This window comes from Choloepus didactylus, chromosome 8, assembly GCF_015220235.1.
Source record: "Choloepus didactylus isolate mChoDid1 chromosome 8, mChoDid1.pri, whole genome shotgun sequence".
Taxonomy (NCBI): domain Eukaryota; kingdom Metazoa; phylum Chordata; class Mammalia; order Pilosa; family Megalonychidae; genus Choloepus; species Choloepus didactylus.
The window spans coordinates 9,089,545-9,107,969 of record NC_051314.1 but is presented as its reverse complement, the minus strand read 5'-3'; the positions used below and the strand labels follow the sequence as shown (position 1 = coordinate 9,107,969).

General features: G+C 40.2%; 1 protein-coding gene across 9 annotated transcripts in view; it reads right to left on the bottom strand.

Annotated features, from left to right (window-relative positions):
- Positions 1 to 18,425, bottom strand: part of EFCAB6 (EF-hand calcium binding domain 6) — a 333,133-nt gene that overhangs the window by 152,863 nt on the left and 161,845 nt on the right. For all 9 annotated transcript variants that reach the window (XM_037845944.1, XM_037845943.1, XM_037845941.1 and 6 more), the window contains 2 exons: positions 17,707 to 17,880; positions 16,036 to 16,192 (listed from right to left, as the gene is read on the bottom strand). In XM_037845944.1, coding sequence (XP_037701872.1) covers positions 16,036 to 16,192; positions 17,707 to 17,880 — 331 coding nt within the window. The remainder of the gene's footprint in view (positions 1 to 16,035; positions 16,193 to 17,706; positions 17,881 to 18,425) is intronic.

The following is an 18,425-nucleotide window of genomic DNA, read 5'->3' as shown; positions in this document are numbered from 1 at the left end:
AAAATTGAGGCATCAACAATGTGATGCCTTCTCCCAGAAGTCTGCGGCATTCTGAGGTTGGCTGCTAGCAATCTTTGTTCCTTGGCTTTTCTGTCACGTGGTGGCATCTTCTGGTTTTTCTCTTCATTTGACTTGCACTCTGCTTATAAAGGACTCTAGTAATCTGATTCAGTGGGACTACACCTTAACTGAAGTAATATTTTGAAGACATCTTATTTCTGTTGGTCCACACCCACAGAATGTGCGCTAAGACCAAAACCAAGTGCAAACTGGGGTACACAATTCAATGCACAACATGCTTCAATAGAAAAAGGAGAACAAATGGGTAATCTAAGCAGAGAGGGGAAATGCTAAGAAAAAATTTAAAAGGAAATGATAGAAATAAAAAAAAAACCACTGTAATCCTTGATTCTTGAAGACAAGTATATAACTATATAGCTTATATGGTGTGACTGTGTGATTGTGAAAACATTATGGCTCATACTCCCTTTATCCAGTATATGGACATATGAGTAGAAAAATGGGGGAAAAAAGTAAATGAATAATAGTGGGGGAGGAGGGGTATGGAATATTTTGGGTGTTCTTTTACTTTTATTTTTATTCTTATTTTTACTTTTATCCTTTGGAGTAATGAAAATGTTCAAAAATTGATCGTGATGGTGGATGCACAACTATATGATGATACTGTGAACAACTGTTGAACACTTTGGATGATTGTACGGTATGTGAATATACCTCAATAAAATTGCATTAAAACAACCAAACAGAAAAAAAAATCCTCTGTAACAGAAATGAAGAATGCCTTCAATGGGTTTATTGATAGATTTGACATGGCCAAAGAATCAGTGATCTTGAAGATATGTCAGTTGAAACTTCCCAAACTTGAATGCAAACAGTAAAAAAGAATGAAAATAACATGATATACAAGAACTGTGGGACAGTTAAAAAGGGGTAACATAGGCATAATTGAAATATCAGAAGAAAAAGAGAAAGGAGCAGAAAAAATATCTGAAATAATAATGGCTGAGCATTTTCCATAATTAATTACTGAAACCAAACCACAGATCCAAGAATCTCAGAGAACACCAATCAGATAAATATAAAAAATCTATACCTTGTTATCTTATACTCAAACTACAGAAAGAGACAGAGAAAATCTTGAGAGAAGCCAGAGGGGAAAACTAAACATCTTGCCTATAGTAATAAGGATAAGAATTACATTAACCTCTCTTCAGAAACCACATAAGCAAGAAGAGAGTTGACCGAAATGTTTATAGTGTTGGGGGAGAAAACCCCACCAACCTAAAATTCCATGACCTGCAAAATTATCCTTCTAAAGTGAAGGAGAAATAGACTTTCTCAGACACAAAAACCGAGGGAATTTGTCAGCAATAGATCTGTAGTTCAAGAAGTGTTAAAATAACTTCTTCAGAGAGAAGGAAAATGATTTAAGTCAAGAACTCAGATATAACCAAAGAAAAGGAGAGTGTCAGAGAAGAAATAAATGAAGATAAAATAAAAACTTTTATTTTTCTTATTCTTAATCGATAGTAACAATGTGTTGGATAATAATAGCATATGAATAAGTGAAATGAATGGCAGCACTGCTATAAGGGATGAGAGGAAGAGTTAGGAATACTCTATTATAAGGAAGTTGTAAAGGTATACTGAAAATTCCAGGGCAATCACTTAAACTCTAGGGCAATCACTTAAAAATGTAAAAGGTAACAATTATGCTAAGAGAAAAGGGAAAATGGAGTAATACAAAATTCTCAATTAAAACCAGAGAAGGTAGAAAAAGAGAATATAAAAAACAAAGAACGTGCAAAAAATAGAAAACAGCTACAAACATGGTAGCTACTAATCCAACTATATCAATAATCATTTAAATTAGAATGGTCTTAATACACCAATTAAAAGAGACTGTCAAAGTAGATAAAAACCAAGACCCACTTTATATATGAAAACACAGATAAATTAAAAGTAAATGATGGAGAAAGATATACTACGTTAACACCAATCCAAAGAGAGCACAAGTACCTATATTAATTTAAAACAAAGTAGACCAAAATAATGAAAACTGCCAGGGGTAAAGAGAAGCATTACATAACAATAAAGGTGTCAATTTCCTAAGAAGACATAACAATCTTTAAAGTATATGCACCTAACACAGAGCATCAAAATACATGAGGCAAAACATGATGGAACCATAACTGCAAAGAAAAATAGACAAATCCACTATTATAATTGGAGACTTACACATTCTTTTTCAGTAGTTGATAGATTCAGAAGGCAGGAAAACAGTAAGGACGCAGGAAGAATATGACTGAGCTGGACTATAACCTTCATCAACTGGATCTTATCAACCTACAGAATATTTCATGCAACAACAGCAAAATGCTTATTCTTTTCTGGACCACATTCTGGGCCAAAAACACATCTCAACAAATTTAAAAGAATGCAAATGATACAAAGTATTTTCTCAGACCACAATGTAATAAAAATAGAAATAAATAACAGCAAGATAGCTGGAGAATCCACAAATCTTTGGATATTAAATAACACTTCTAAATAACACACAGGACAAAGCACAAATATTAAGAGAAAATTTAAAATATGTTGAACTAAATGAAAATAAAACTACAACTTACAAAATTTGTGGGATTCTGGAAAAGATATGCATAGAGGGAAATTTTTGGCATTGAATGCTTATATTAGAAAAGAAGAGAGATCTAAAATCAATAATCTGAGCTTCAACCTTAAGAAACTAGAGAAAGAAGAACAATTTAAGCCAAAAGCAAACAGGAGAACAGAAACAGTAAAAATTAGAGCAGAAATCAATGAAATATAAAATAGGTAATCAATACAGAAAATCAATGAAATGAAAAGGTGGGTCTTTGGAAATAACAATATAACAGATAAACCATTAGTCAGATTAACCAAGAAAAAAATAGAAAACACTAATTACTAATATCAGAAATTAAGCAGGGGCATCACCTCTGATCCCATGGACATTAGAAGGATGATAAAGGAATACTGTGAACAATTCTACACTCACAAATTTGATAACTTAGATGAAATGGACCAATTCCTTGAAAGACACACAAACTACCAAAATGCACACAAGGTGAAATAGATAATATCAATAGACCTGTATCTATTAAATAAATTGAATCAATAATTAATAACCTTACAAGAAAAGAAAGTGCCATACCCAGGTGGTTTCTCTGGTGGATTCTACTACAGCATTTAAAGATATGAATTCTCTAAAACCTCTTGTAGAAAAACAGAAGCAGAGAGAAGACTTCCTAACCCATTCTATGAAGCAATAATTTCCCTCATACCAAAACCAGGTAAGATATTGCAAGAAAGGAAAACTACAGACCAATATATCTTATGAAAATAGATGCAAAAGCCCTCAACAAAATATTAGCAAATCAAATCCAACAATATACAAAAAGAATTATATGACATGACCAAGTAAGATTTCTTTCAATTATGCAAGATTGGTTCAACATTCAAAAATCAATTAATGGAATCCATAACATCACCAAGCCAAAGAAGAAAAAGCACATGATCATGTCAATTGATACAGAAAATGCATCTGACAAAATCCAACACCCATTCAAGATTAAAAACAAACAAACAAACAAACAAACAAACAAACAAACAACTCTCAGCAAGTTGGGAACTTCCTCAATGTGATAAAGACGTAAAATAAAACCTACAGATAATCTTACACTTAAAGATGAGAAACTAGATGCCTTCCCCCTAAGACTGAGAACAAGTCAAGGTTGTCCTCTTTTACCACTCCTATTCAACATCATCCTGGAAGTTCTAGCTGGTGCATTAAGACCAAAAAGATATACAGACTGGGTAGGAAGAAATAAAACCATCTTTGTTCACAGATGTATGTCTATGTAGAAATCCCAAAAAATCATTTTTTAAAAACTTCTGGAAGAAAATACAGCATATTCACAGGATACAAATTTAATATAGAAAAGAAAATTGCTTTCTATATACCAACAATGAACATTCAGAATTTGGAAATAAAAACACAATACCATTTATATTAGCATAAAAATGAAATACTGTGGTGTAAATCCAACAAACTATGTATGGGATCTCTATATGGAAAACTACAAAACTCTATGAAAGAAATGAAAGAAAATCTAAATAAATGGAAAGATAGTCTGTGTTCATAGATTAGAGATGTCAAGTCTTCCCAATCTGATCTCTAGATTCAAATGCAATTTCAATTATGATTCAAGCAAGTGGGAACTCCAGTTGACCAAGATGGCAGTGTAAGATGCTCCAGCATTCCATGCTCCCACAGCAGTTTTGAACAACTAGCCAAAACTAGCAGAGTCATCTTCTTCAAACCTCTGGAAAACAGTTAAAGGATTGCAGTAACTGGACAAGTGCTGAATCAAGAAAACACAACTTAAAAACACTCCTAGCATTAAGGACATCTCTTTTATATTACTAGCTGGATACAAATTTAAGGAACAGACCGTTCAGGACTAAATATCAGAGGTAACACATTACAATGTTAAAATGTATGGTATGCTACAGAAGATTACAAGACTAAGAAAGAAGCATAAAATGCTTCCAAAGGAACAAGATAAAGCTTCAGAAATCATCAATAAAGACAATCAGACTTTAGACATACCAAAGACTTAACTTAAAAAAAAAAAAAAAGAGCTTCACTATGCTCAAAAAAATAAAGGAAAACATAGAGAAAGAACTAAAGAATATCTGGAAAACAATTAATGAACTAGATGAGACTCTTAATAAAGAAATAGAAATTTTGAAAAGGTGCGAAATAGAAATGCTGGAGTTGAGAACCAAAGTAACAAATAAAAAATTCCTAGAGAGTTTCAACAGCAGATTAGAGCTAGTAAAATAAAGAATCAGTGAACTTGAAGATAAGACAATTGAAATGATTCCAACTGAGAAGCAGACAGATAAAAATGAAAAGAGTCTAAGGGATCTGTGGGATACCACCAAGCCTACTAACATATGCATAATGGGAGTCCCAGACAGAGAATAAAGAGAGGAAGTGGCAGAAAGAACATTCAAAGAAATAATAGCAGAAAATTCCCAAATTTAACTAAAGTAATGAATATAGACATTAAAGAAGTCCAACGAATCCCAGACTGGATAAACTTGCATAGAACCACATCTGGATACACTGTAGTCAAACTTCAAATGCCAAGGACAAAGAGAGCACTTTGAAAGGTACAAGAGAAAAGCAACATATTATGTACAAGGGAGCCCAAATAAGATTAAGTGACAATTCCTCATCAGAAACCAGAGAGGCAAGAAGGCATTGAAATGAAAAGAAAGATAATTGATTGCCAACAAATATTTTATATCCAGTGAGAACGTTTTTCAAACATGATGGAAAGATTAAGACATTCTCAGATAAAACAGTTTGTCACCACTATACTCACCCTACAAGGATTGCTAAAGGGAGTTCTTCAGACTGAAAGGAAAGGACACTAGATAATGGCTCCAAGCTGCATAAAGAAATGAAGACCACCAGTAAAGGTAACTATATGGGTAATTACAAATGCCAGTACTACCGCACTGTATTTCTTAGTATGTATTTTAGTTTTCTGGCTGCTAAACAAATGTCACACAATGGGTTGACTTAACAGAATTTATTGGCTCACCATTTCAGAGGGTAGAAGACTTGCTTCCTCCTGGAGTTGGTATCTTCAGCTGGCTGGCAGTCCTTGGGGTTCTTTGGCATTTCTGTCACAGGGCAATGCAAATGACAGTGTCTTCTCTTTTTTCTACCAGATTCCATTGACTTCCAGCTGTGGCTTCTCTTTCCATGACCAATTTTCTTTGCTTATAAGGACTTCAGGCATATTGGATTAAGGCCCACCCTCATTTAGTTTGGGCACATCTCAACTAAAAGAATATCTTTAAAAGTCCTATTTACAAATGGGTTCACACCCATAGGACCAGGGTTTGTGACATGAGCATGCCTTCTCTGGGGGACAAGATTCAATCCCCAAAAGCATGTACCTTCACTTTTTACTTCTTAGGGTTCTAAAATGCAAATGCATAAAAAGTAATGATGAATTTATGGTTTTGGACATACAACGTATAAAGATATAATTTGGAACAAGTACAACAAAAAGGTGGGGGACAGATGGGTATGGGAATGGTGCTTGGATATGCTATTAAAGTTAAGTGATACATTTAGGATGTAATTGTTATACATTTAGGATGTTAAATTTAAGCCCCATGATAGCTACAAAGAAAATATCTGAAAAATTTATACAGAAGGAAATAAGATGGGACTCAAAATGGTACATTACAAAAAAAAAAACAAAAAAAAAACTAATAAATATACAGGTAGGAATTATTGGAAGGATTAAGGGCTAGAAGAGGTATTAAGACTTAGAAAGACAAAGAACTCTTAAAACTCAATAAAAAAACAAACAACCTGGTTAAAAATTACAATAAAGATCGGTGAGTTTCACCCTTCCTGCAGCGGCTACCATCCCCCTTTCCCCAGCCTCATGGCTGGCAGCAGTGGGAATGGAGCTCCAGCTCCTGGCACAGCTTGCTGGTGCCAGGTTGGGACATAAAGAACTAGTCTTCCCAACTCTGGGGGTGTGTGGTCTGATCCAAGATCTCCACCTGTGATCAACTACTTCAGATCACTGGAGGCTGGCTCTGAGGGTGATCACTGTTCCATCCCCCTGGGGCAAAGGTGGCAGAGGAATCTCAAAGACAGTAACTTTTCTCAAACCTAGGGAAAACAGTTAAAGGGCTGCCTTAACCCGGCAAGTGCTGAATCTAGGAGCACAGCTTCAAAAGTCATAGAAGCTCCTGGCGTCCTTGCTGGCCCCTCCCCCAGCCCCTCCACACACAGGGTGGAGCCAGCTTGTGCTCCCACTGTGGGTCCCTGGCCCTTTTCCAGAGGGAGCAGAGGGCCCCTGTGTGCATACTGGGGTGCATGTACGTCAGTGCCAAGCAATCCCACTTCTAGGCATATACTCCAAGAGAGTGAAAATAGGGTTGCAGATACTTGTACACCAATGTTTATGGCAGCATTATTCACAATATCCCAAAGGTGGAAACAACTTGTGTCCATCAACAAATGATTAGATAAATAAAATGTGGTACATATACACAATGGAATATTATTCATCCATAAGAAATAATGAAGTTATGGGACATGCTGCAACATGGAAGAACCTTGAAAACATTATGTTCAGTGAAATCAGCAAGACATATACGGTCAAAAATTGTATCGTATCATTTGTAAGAGATGACTAGAAATAGCAAGCTCATAGAGATAGAAAGCAGATTAGAGGTTGCCAGGAAAGGGGGAGGGGAAAGTGTTGGTTTGTAGCCAAACAAAAACAAAAACAAAACAAAGTAGGAATATATATGGGCTCATGGGTGCCCTGGAGTACCAGAAATTCCACCTGGAATATCAGAAACAAGCACCTGAGTGGGCGGAGGGGAAGGAGCATGAGATGTGGACCTTTGCTTCATGTGTTAATACCACCAGGAGACATCCACCATGGCAGAGGGCTGAACAGCCGAGTAGGCAGAATCACTTGGCCAGTTGATGTTGGACAGCTTTTGTCAGCAGCCATCCCAGTTCTGGCTGGATGGGCACGTGAATGGTGTGGCCAGGAAGCAGAGATGGAAGCATGGACTCAACAGCATGGGCTCCTGCTTATGAAATCTGACCTAGCTACTCCTGCTCTGACATCCCTGCTGCCCAGAGAGAGAACCCAGCACCTGGCACAGCACTGTTCTTCAAGGGGAACAGCAGGCCCGTGGTGGATGCTGACCATGTTGGAAGGGCCGACAGCTCATGCTCATGGGAGTAGGTGTGTGTTCCAGGTGTGGGTTTGCCTTTCCTTCCCACAGAACACCGGCCAGCCCCAGTATCTGGGGGCTTACGGAATGTGTGACCCTCAGACATGGAACCCCATGTGACATAGCAGCCAGGCAAGGGAGTAGCTATGAAGCCGATGCGGGAGTGGGCCCTTGACCATGGGCCCTGCTGGCTGCATTAAGCACTCTCCCCTGAAGTGCCGTCTGGGACGGCGTTTGCTTGCCAGAGCACCCAAGCATTTTGGTTCCGGAATAGTAAAGGTGAGAAACCATGGGTGGAAGTGATATCCACTCCCATTGGGGAGGGAATGAGGATGAAGCAATGGGGAAGGGGCTCCGGCTTTATCCATAAGAAATAATTCTTTTAAAAACAGAGAAATTACCGAAGCAAATACAGTAAAATGTTAACAGTTAATTCTGAGTGCTATGCTTGGATGTTTGCTTTTTGTATGACCGAAATAGTTCATAATTAACATTTTTTTAATTAAAGAAAAAAATCATTATGATGGCTCTATTTTTAATTATTATTTTTTGCTTCAGTGGCCCAGTGGCCCACAAAGGAAAAATAATTTCTTAACCACACTTCTGTGTTTCATTTTTGAGTAGTAATCATTAATTAAAAGCTACTTTTTATTTAGAACATACTAAGTGCCAGGATCTTCACATACATTTTCTCTGGTCCTTATGGCAGCTCAGCAGTAGTATCAGTGCCTTTATTCACAGACATGGGAAATGAGGCTAAGAGAAGTTAGTTAGCAGCTATGAAGTCCCGTACCTGTCTTGCTGAACACACCTGACTTTCACACCACCGCATTTAAAACCTCACTAGACACCTCTCTGCTGGTAGCAGCCTTCTGTCATGAGACCCTCCAGAACCTAATCTCCTTCCAGGCTCCCTCAGCTCCTATTCACCCTCTCCCCACCACCCACCCTCAGTGGCATGATGCTGCCTCAGATTCCCCCAGGTGTTTCCTTCCCTGAGACACAAGCCCCCTGTAGAAAAATGAAGAACCTTTGCTCTACGTGCCAAGGATGATCAGGCCTCAGCACTGACAATCCCTCTCTCTGCTGGCAGGAGCCAAAATGCAACAGGACTTCAAAGCTTTTAGTGACAATGGCTGTAAAAGGCTGAATGTGGGGAGGAGAATCTGTAACGGTCTCCCGCTCTCTAATTCACCCAGAGCCACCGGATTCATTTAGTTTGCTTATCCACACCCAAGGGCAATGAGATGTCCCAGGGCATTGGTGAGGATTGGTTTTAACCAGGGTGCCTGTCCCCCAAGTGAGAAAGAATATGTGACTAGAAATTGATGGTAAAAGGTTGGGGACTTGCAAATCAAATTCTCTGGATGAGTCTGATGGCGCGACAGGGGAGTAAGGTGCTCCACTCTGAGGAAGAGGGTGACCTCACCTGGGGCTGAGCAGGCCAGGTGTTCCTGCCTCCTAGCAGAGTCAGAAGAAAGGAGCTGGGGGCACTCAGAATCTGGACCACTGGGATGAGCTTACCAGCTGGCACTTCCCTAATACATGTCTCAAGTTTGCTGATGAGCTCTGCAGCCCTCTCTCTGTCTCCAGAGGTGGGTCTAAGAATAACAGTGAGCTGAACAATGTTTGTTGTATTTACTGAGAATGAAGAATAACAATTTCCCATCAGGAGCAACCAGTTACGGGGAACTTGAATTCTAAAGTTGCCCTCGAATTCCCAATAGATGGTACAGCCAGGCAAAGAGTTTGCTCAATTAGACAATTATTGACTTATGCGTCTTTGGGTACTTTGTCATCTTATGTTCCCCATGGGTCACTGGCTCCAAGCAACAAAACCCTCCCTTGGTGTTATATAGGCAGACTACACTGGCTGCTTTGTCCATTTCCTCCAGGAGGCTTAGACCTATACTGAGCATATAACAGGCCCCCTCAAAATGTTTACCTCAAAATGTTTATCAAGAGAAGGATAGCAGAGACTGTTATTTTCCTGTTTCTCCTTTGTCTCACTGGAACAGAACCTTGCTATTTCTGGGTAGTAGTAATATGCCAGCCTCCCCTCACCCCAAATAGATGCATAGATAGATAGATACATAGACAGACAGATAGATATAGCTATACCATAACCCTAGACAAATAAATGTAAATAGAAAGTGCTAGGAGGAGTATCTGAGAAAGCCCTTTTAAAAAAGAAAGACTTGGCTGGTTTGAGACTGTTGTTCTTCCTTCTTCCCCTTCTCCCTGCCTGAAACATGTATGTGACAGCAGGTGCCCCAGCAGCTATCTTACATGCATGAGGATGAGAATGGAAGAGTAGAAAGCTAGAAGCAGCATGGGTCTCTAATGACACTGTAGACCTGCTACACTGGCTCTGTACCAGTAACCTCTGGACTGCTTGTTACAAAACAGAAAAACAACCATGTCTCTTATTTATGTCACTGTTCTTTGGGTTTTCTGCTAATTCAGCAAGTGAAGAAGAGGGAGAGGGGGAGATAAATATACAGAAAAGGAATATAAAGTTTCTAAAGCATCCTAAAGTCCAAACATGGTTTTCCTGCAACAACACCAGTTCCTAAACTCAATATTTGGATAAAATAACATATTAAAATATGCAATTCTAAAGGGGTCAAAAGAAGTGACTTTTCTAAGTGAAGAGGTTCGGCACATTATTGCATTTAAATGCCGAAGGACAGGCTGTGTGGTACAGTGGCCAGAGCAATGAGCTGGGAGTAAGGCATGTCTGCATTTCTATGTCTGTGTGTGTGTGTGTGTATGTGTGTGTGTGAGAGAGACAGACAGAGAGAGAGACAGACAGAGAGAGAGAGGGAGGGAGAGAGAAAATATGAATATGCCTTACAGAGTTGTGCGAATGATTTAATATACGATGCAAAATACCCGAAAGAGGTCTAGCACATTCCAGAAAGAATACGCCTTTCCCTCTTCCCCAAAGGAAATCAGACATTTAAGCACAAAAAGCACATCGAGTTCCCTAGAATCCCAATAGCTCTGCTTTTCCCAAGACTTAATCTCTGATTGTCTCACCTTAATCAAATCTCTAATATGCCTTACATTAAACAGAGAAAAGAAAAGGAAGAAGAAAAGTCATTAGTTAGTAAATATAATTTGTAACCTGACCCATAGTGAAAAACCTATAACAGTCTTCTCAGCAACAAAAGTGCACAGAGCCGTCGGATCTGGTAACCCATAAGTTGCCATCTAGCTCTAGATTCTATCCTTGCAATTCTCCCTCATAGAATCAGTGTAGCTACCCACCTTCTGCCCTGCCAGGGGAAGGAGATGGCTGGTGAGAAGAAATAATTAACAGTTCTGATACAGAGACAAGGTATCTGGCCGACAACCAAGTGCCGCCTAAGTTTGGGTGATGAGCAATTCTGTGCATGTGCAGTCTGGTCAGCTGGGGACTCAGAGCTTTGCTCCCAGCTCCGTTCGGACGGGACTAGGCAGCCACTGCTCTGTACTAATTGGTGCTGTACATATTTGGGCAAGACTATTGTGTATCCCCAACCAAAATGACAGGAAGAAGTTAAGGAGCACTGCTATTAAAATTAATGATCTTCTCACAAATCTCTGATGTCAGATACAGTCTGGAAACATGTGATCAACTGCACCCAGAAAGGATGAACAACGGAAGGGGCCTGTTCTCATTCGCTGTAGCTGCCGGAGTGCAAAACACCAGATATAGACTGGCTTTTATAAAAGGGGGTTTATTTGGTTACACAGTTACAGTCTTAAGGCCATAAAGTGTCCAAGGTAACACAACAACAATCGGGTACCTTCACTGGAGGATGGCCAATGGTGTCCGGAAAACCTCTGTTAGCTGGGAAGGCATGTGGCCAGCGTCTGCTCCAAGTTCTGGTTTCAAAATGGCTTTCTCCCAGGACATTCCTCTCTAGGCTGCAGTTCCTCAAAAACGTCACTCTTAGTTGCTCTTGGGGTGTTTGTCCTCTCTGAGCTTCTCCAGAGCAATAGTCTGCTTTCAACAGCTGTCTTCAAACTGTCTCTCATCTGCAGCTACTCTCTCAGCTTCTGTGCATTCTTCAAAGTATCTCTCTTGGCTGTAGCTCCCCTTCAAAACATCACTCTCAGCTGCACTGAGTTCCTTCTGTTTGTCAGCTCATTTATATGGCTCCAGTGATTTAATTTAGACCTACCCTGAATGGGCGGGCCAACAACTGCAGGGAAATCATCCAATCAGAGTCATCACCCACAGTTGGGTGGGGCACATCTCCATGGAAACACTCAAAGAATTACAATCTAATTAACACTGATCGGTCTGCCCACACAAGATTACATCAAAGATACCGGTGTTTGGGGGGACACAACACATCCAAATTGGCACAGCGCCTGAGTTGGATACAGACAGACATGGCTTTGAATCCAAGTTCCTGACAGTTTACCAGCTGAACAGCAGTGAGCCATATTTTAGCTCCTGACATGGGCATCATGTAATCTGTATCTCATGGGGTCCCAAGATGATCAGAAAGAACGCATGTAAAGCAACATCAGTCAGAGCTTGTAAAATGGTTGTTGTAGCTATTTCCATTGCCATCATCTTCATTATTCAGGTAACTGTTACCATTATCCTTGCAATTCTCATCATTTCTGCTGCTATCACCATTACAGGATTATCATTCCTGTCGATTACACTGAAAGATCTCTAGAAAAGTTGATCCTGAAGGTTGCCTTGCCACTGAAGTTTAATGTCCCCAAACCCTTATCATCTGGAATCCTTGCTTTTTGTTTAACCTCAATTCTTTCTTTCTGCAATATAAGCCCATGTTTTTTCTAGCTCTGATTTCACTGGTAGTAGAAAGAAGCTGCTTTCCTGGTCTACAAACAATTTTCTCACTTGATAATAATTTACACTATGCAATGCTTATAGTTTATGAAGTTCAAACTAGGTCTACAGTCTACTGTTTAAAATCACCCCTCAGTTGTTTACATTCAAGCAAAATGGCTGTTCACAACAGGACTCTCCCCAAAGGTGAAAACCATTACGTCATTAGGAGGGAACTCAGTGCATAATTTGCCAAATTGTGTTCACAGCCAATTGATAACTGATTTTCATGTTAAAAAAATAACAACTTGCTGTATTGTACTTTGAAAATTATCACCTTTCTGTAGGTATGTTGTATTTCACAATGGGGAAATGGCTGAAATTGTGGAACTGTAGCCCACAACATTGTTTGAAATTTGCTCTCTAGCTACTTGTTGGATCATACTTTGAAAGTTATCACTGTTATGTATATATGTTAAATTTCACAGTAAAAAATGGATATAAAAAATAAAAACAAAAAATGTTTTCTTGTTTATTGGTGCTTTCTTGGTTTGTAGTTTTCCTTTTCTCCTTTCCTTCGCATCTTCTCAGAAGGCAGAGGAGTCCCCCAGAAGCCAGACGAGGAAGAAGTTACTCTTTTTCCTGTAACGGCCATGAGCAAGCAGAAGCACAACTGCTTGCTTAGCTGCCCTCAAGGGTGGCCAAATCCAAAGAAATCCTTGAGTGGAAAAGGGTGCCAGGGTGAGTTAGGAGCATTGCCACTGAGGGGTGTGGGAACCTGCTTCACTTCCAGGAATCCCAGAGGGCTTTGGAATTACCCACCTCCATCAGCCTCAGGAATGGTGTCAGTTCAGAGCTCCGTCTGAGATTCTAGTTACTCTTCAAATTCATTCATTCATTCAACAAATGTTTATTGGGTACCTACCATGTGCATTGTACTTGGGATATATGAAAGAGATAAAACTCCCTACCTTTGGTGTGTAAATTTTAATAGGAGAATTCAAGCAAACAAACAGAAAAAAATGAAATGAACCAAAAGCATTTTAAGAATATGTACAGCAGTAGATGATAACGCTATGGAAAAAGAAAAATAGGACAAAGAAGATGTGGGGGTGGGGAGCAGTTGCAATTTTCGATAGGATTGTCTGGGTCACCTTAATGTAAACAGTGTAGATGAGTAAAGACTTGAAGGAAGTGGGGGTTGGGCATGAAGGGACGGCCCTGCAAAGGCAGGAGGGTCTGGGGAAGGGCAAGAGGCACGTGTGCCTGGAAGAAGATGAGAAGAGTTGAAGTCGGAGGGTTGAGAGTGGCTGGACCACGCACTGGGCCACTTGAGGACGCTGTGTTGTGTTTGTGTGAGACGGGGAGACACTGGGAGCTTGTGAGCAGGAGCAGCCCCATCTGACTTCCTGGTTAGAGGGGTTGTTCTGGCTGCCGTGTTGGGAATGGCCTGGAGTGAGGCAAGGGCAGTGTGGAGGTTGCCAGAATAAGCCAGCAAGAGATGACGGAAGCAGTAAATGGGGAGACATGGTACTCTGGAACAATTCTGAAGAGAGCAACAGGCCTTTTTTGATGATTTGGATTTGGGTGTAAGAGAAAGAGGAGAGTCAAGAAAGCTCCGAGGTTTTAGGCCTGAGCAATTAGGGAGAAACAGTGGCAATTATCTGAGATGGAAGAGACTTTGAGTGGGAATGTGGGCATCTGCCAGGCACCCGTGTGGAGTCCAGTGGGAGGTGGGTCTGTGAGTCTCAAGGCCCAGAAGGATGTATGGGCTGGAGATATGCAGTGGGGAGCCACTGGCTCACCGGTGGGTGGGAGATAACACCTGAGATGGAAGAACCTTGCAGGCGCTGAGGTCCTCAAGGGGTCCTCAGGTGAGGAGCCATGTGGGGCAAGGCGAGAAGTGCCCTGCGTCAGCCGTGTGGGTGTTAGTCCCTGCCTTGCCGCCCCTCTAAGGCAGTCACTTCCCCTCTCTGGAAAACTAGAGGCAGACTAGTTGATTCTTAATTTCCAGATCTAATATCTGTGAATCTGTGAGTTGATGCTGAATTAAGAATGTTGAGCACTGTGATAGCCGAAGACTACTATGCATTAGGGACCCACGACTGGTGCCAAGTGACTTAGGGTGAAATAAAATCTCAGGCAAACCGCCCTGAGGGGAAGAGAGAGGAGTGGAGAGAGTCAGGTGATTCATCCCTGTTTACTTTTCAGCCCCCTGCAGTTTGACCTCCTTGGCCACTATTCACCCCATTGGAATTGCACTCATTAAGGCATCAACCGCTGATATTTAACCAGCTGACCCCTGAGACCAGAAATCTGGGAGTCCTCGTTGAGTCCTTCCATCCTTCTTATCTCTCGGTTCCTCCAATTTCTTCTCCCCTTATCTCTTATTTCCTATCCTTTACCCGCTTCTTATTTCTAAGTCTGTCTTGAGTCGACCCTCCTTGTCATTCCCCAACCCCTAACGTGGGATCAGACCCCGACACCATCTGGCTGAGGGTGGGGGGTCTGGGCCATCTCAGTAGCTATCTAACCCCATCTCTGAACCTCCAGCCCTGTTCCCTTCTCTGGCCATCCTCCCTGGTGAGGCCAGACACATTGGGAGACATAAGACACAGAAAGAGCCCACCCCACTGTCTGGCACGGGGTAGGCGTGAGGTAAACAGTAGCCATGAATATAATTATTCTCTTCTTGGAAATATATTTCATTGCCTTCTTCTAAGTTTATCCATATTACTACATATTAACTGAAATACTTTCCTTAAAAGTAGACGAAGATGACTAGCTAAAGTGATCATAATAGGGACTTTAAGCAACCATTTAAATTAATTCCTGAGAAGTCTATATAGACCTGTCAAGCTGAGCTCTTGCTGGCAGAAACTTGCCAGTTCCCATAAGCACATGCAAATCAGCACTCCAAGTTTCCCATATTTCACTGTCAGAGTTTTTTTTTACTTTCTAGAGGAACAGACCACAGCTCTGTTATCACAAACATCCTGAAAACTCCTCACTAGCAGGGAGGGGCCTCAGCATCTCTGTATTCCCATACTCCCACCCCATCCTGCCCCCCAATGCACAGTGCCAGGTACACAGTAGGTGGTCAAACAATGCATCAATGAACACTTTGTTTTAAAAGTTTAAATATTAACAACCGGCCATACCCTTAATGAAGGTATTCTCTGAAGAAATTTGCCAGAGACATTTTTGGCCCAAATCTTAAAATTTTTTGAAAGAGGACTAAAAATGAATCTCCTCTGTCCTGGAATAAACCATTACTGAGATCTTGATTCCTATCTTTGAGGGGTGTTATTATAAAAAAATAACCAAATCCCTTCAGGAAAGAAAGAAACACATAAACATAGAGAAGCTCATTCTCCTACCTTCTTGAACTCATGTTCATTAATTTTTCCATTAGGTTCCTTGCTGACGTCAAGAAATCGTTTTCTGAATGTTGGGTCTTGCTGCTGTATACAGTTTTTGAGCTTTTCAATAACTTCTTCTTTGGTCAAGGTGGTTTTGTCCTCAGTGGGCTTAGTCCTAAAATCACAAGCAGGTATTTGGATCTGGAGTCAACTTACACACCAGAGCATTTCTGATAGGTGACACTATTTAACCCACCACCAAGTCACAAAGCAGATGCTCAGAAAGACAAGTGACTTAGGAACTTCTGAGTCAACTGTGGCTTGGAAGCTACAGAGCCGGAAAGGGAGGTCATGGCCACTGTGTCCAGGAAAAATCTCTTCCTGCTGTGCCAGTATGTGGCGGCAGGGCCAGGGGCAGGGTGGGATCTGGTTATCCTTGTGCTAAGACTTCCAATTGTGCTTTGAGCTGGCTGAACGGAGCATGTAAAGGTTGAAAAAGGACATTTTTGTAAAGTGGGAAATTTTAAAGTCAGAGCCTATTACAAAGCTGTAAATTAAAGAAATTCAGTTCGTGATTAACTAGATAAAGGGTGTCATCATCAAACGTGCATGGGAATGAGGGAAAGTCCACAATTATTCCAAGTCAATTTGTGAAGCCATGCTGATTTATAAAATACAAATTTTATATGATGTGTTCTGTGCGTGAGAGAGAGAGAATGTGTGTGTCCAGAAGACAATTATTTCCTCAGTTCTCCAGAAGTCCTGGCCCCATTTTGGGGGGTGGTGGGAATAACTGTCCATCAGATACTCATGGAAGAAGAGGTTCTATCCCTCCCCCATGTGTCTCTGCCTCTAAAGAGCTCCCCAGGAAAGCCTCCTCTATTTTATGAATTGCTTAATTGCCATTATTTCTTTCACTGGTTGTATCCTCCACAGAATATTTAACCTTTCTCTTAAAATACCATCTTTCTGCCCATTTATAATGCAGCTACTACTGAAATGACCAGATATTCAAATTTCATTAGTATATCATCAAAATATTCCCATTGCTCAATACTTAAGAATTTTTTAAAAGGGATATGATAAAGTGAAATCTGCTGAATAGTTACACATTTTACATTTCCTTATAGATTTATTATCAGCTATGAACAAGTAGGTTAAAATAATATCTTTTTATGAAGCAGAGCTAGAATATTCATCAGTCTGATTTTTATAGATTTACTAAGAATGTTTTATTACTACAATTCAATTTTGTGATCATTTTAATAATCCTATCATTCAGATTAGAAAATGTTAACCAGTTTAATGGATATATTTCACAATAAATATTAAAAGGTGGCAAGAAGTCTAAGTTTTTGGAAAAGAATAAATGTGAATGTAGGTATGTTAACAGTTTGGTTGCAAAGAGGTTTTCTGTCCCCAAGTTAGTGAATAACCTTAGGCAAGCCTCTGTGTTTCTCAGACTTCAGTGCTTTAATTTATAAAATTAATAGGCAGATTCAATCATTTCTACGACCTCTTCTTGCTCTAAAATTCCATGATTGTAATCACTGTTCTTATGGTATGCCATCTTTCTTATTTAACTAATAAAATATTAAAATACTTGTTAGGCAACAAATATTTACTAAATACCTATTCCGTGACAGGCACTTTGATTTAAATATGTGCTTTCATTGTGCTTTATCTTACCTCTCAGAGAGACGCGGCCCCTGCTGTCCCTCTTTGTGAGCCTGCTCACTCAGCGGCTGGACCTTGGGAACACGAACTGGAGAGACGGCGGGCGGGCCGATAATTCCCAGGCATGCCAAGAGTTCCTTGTAAAGGATTCTTCCTGAAGCAGCATCCTGAAATTTACTGCAGAGTCTGAATTTTAAAAATAATTAGAACATGCCCGTTAGACTGGCTACAATTTAAAAGACTGACCTTACCAAGTTTTGGTGGATATGAGTCACTGGGACTCTCACCCCCTGCTGGTGGGGATGTAAAATGGTGCAACCATTTTGGAAGACAGTTTGTCCTTTGACTATACACTGACCATAGGAACCAGCCATTCCACTCCCAGGCATTTACCTGAGAGAGAGAAAAACGTATGTCTACATAGACTTATACAAATATATATCCATATGTAATAGCCCCAAAGTGGCAACAAACCAAATGTCCATCAACAGATGAATGGATGTAAACGTTGTGGTAAATCCACACAATGGAATACCACTCGGCAATGAAAAGGAATGGGTTGTTGATACTCGTGGCTACACGGATGAAACCCAAAATCAGTATGTTGAGTGAAAAGAGCCAGACAAAAAAGAGAACATGCTGTACTTCCATTTATATAAGATCCCAGAAAACGTAAAGTCATCTACAGTGAAAGAAAGAAGATCAGTGTTTGCTTGGGGAGAGTGGTAGAG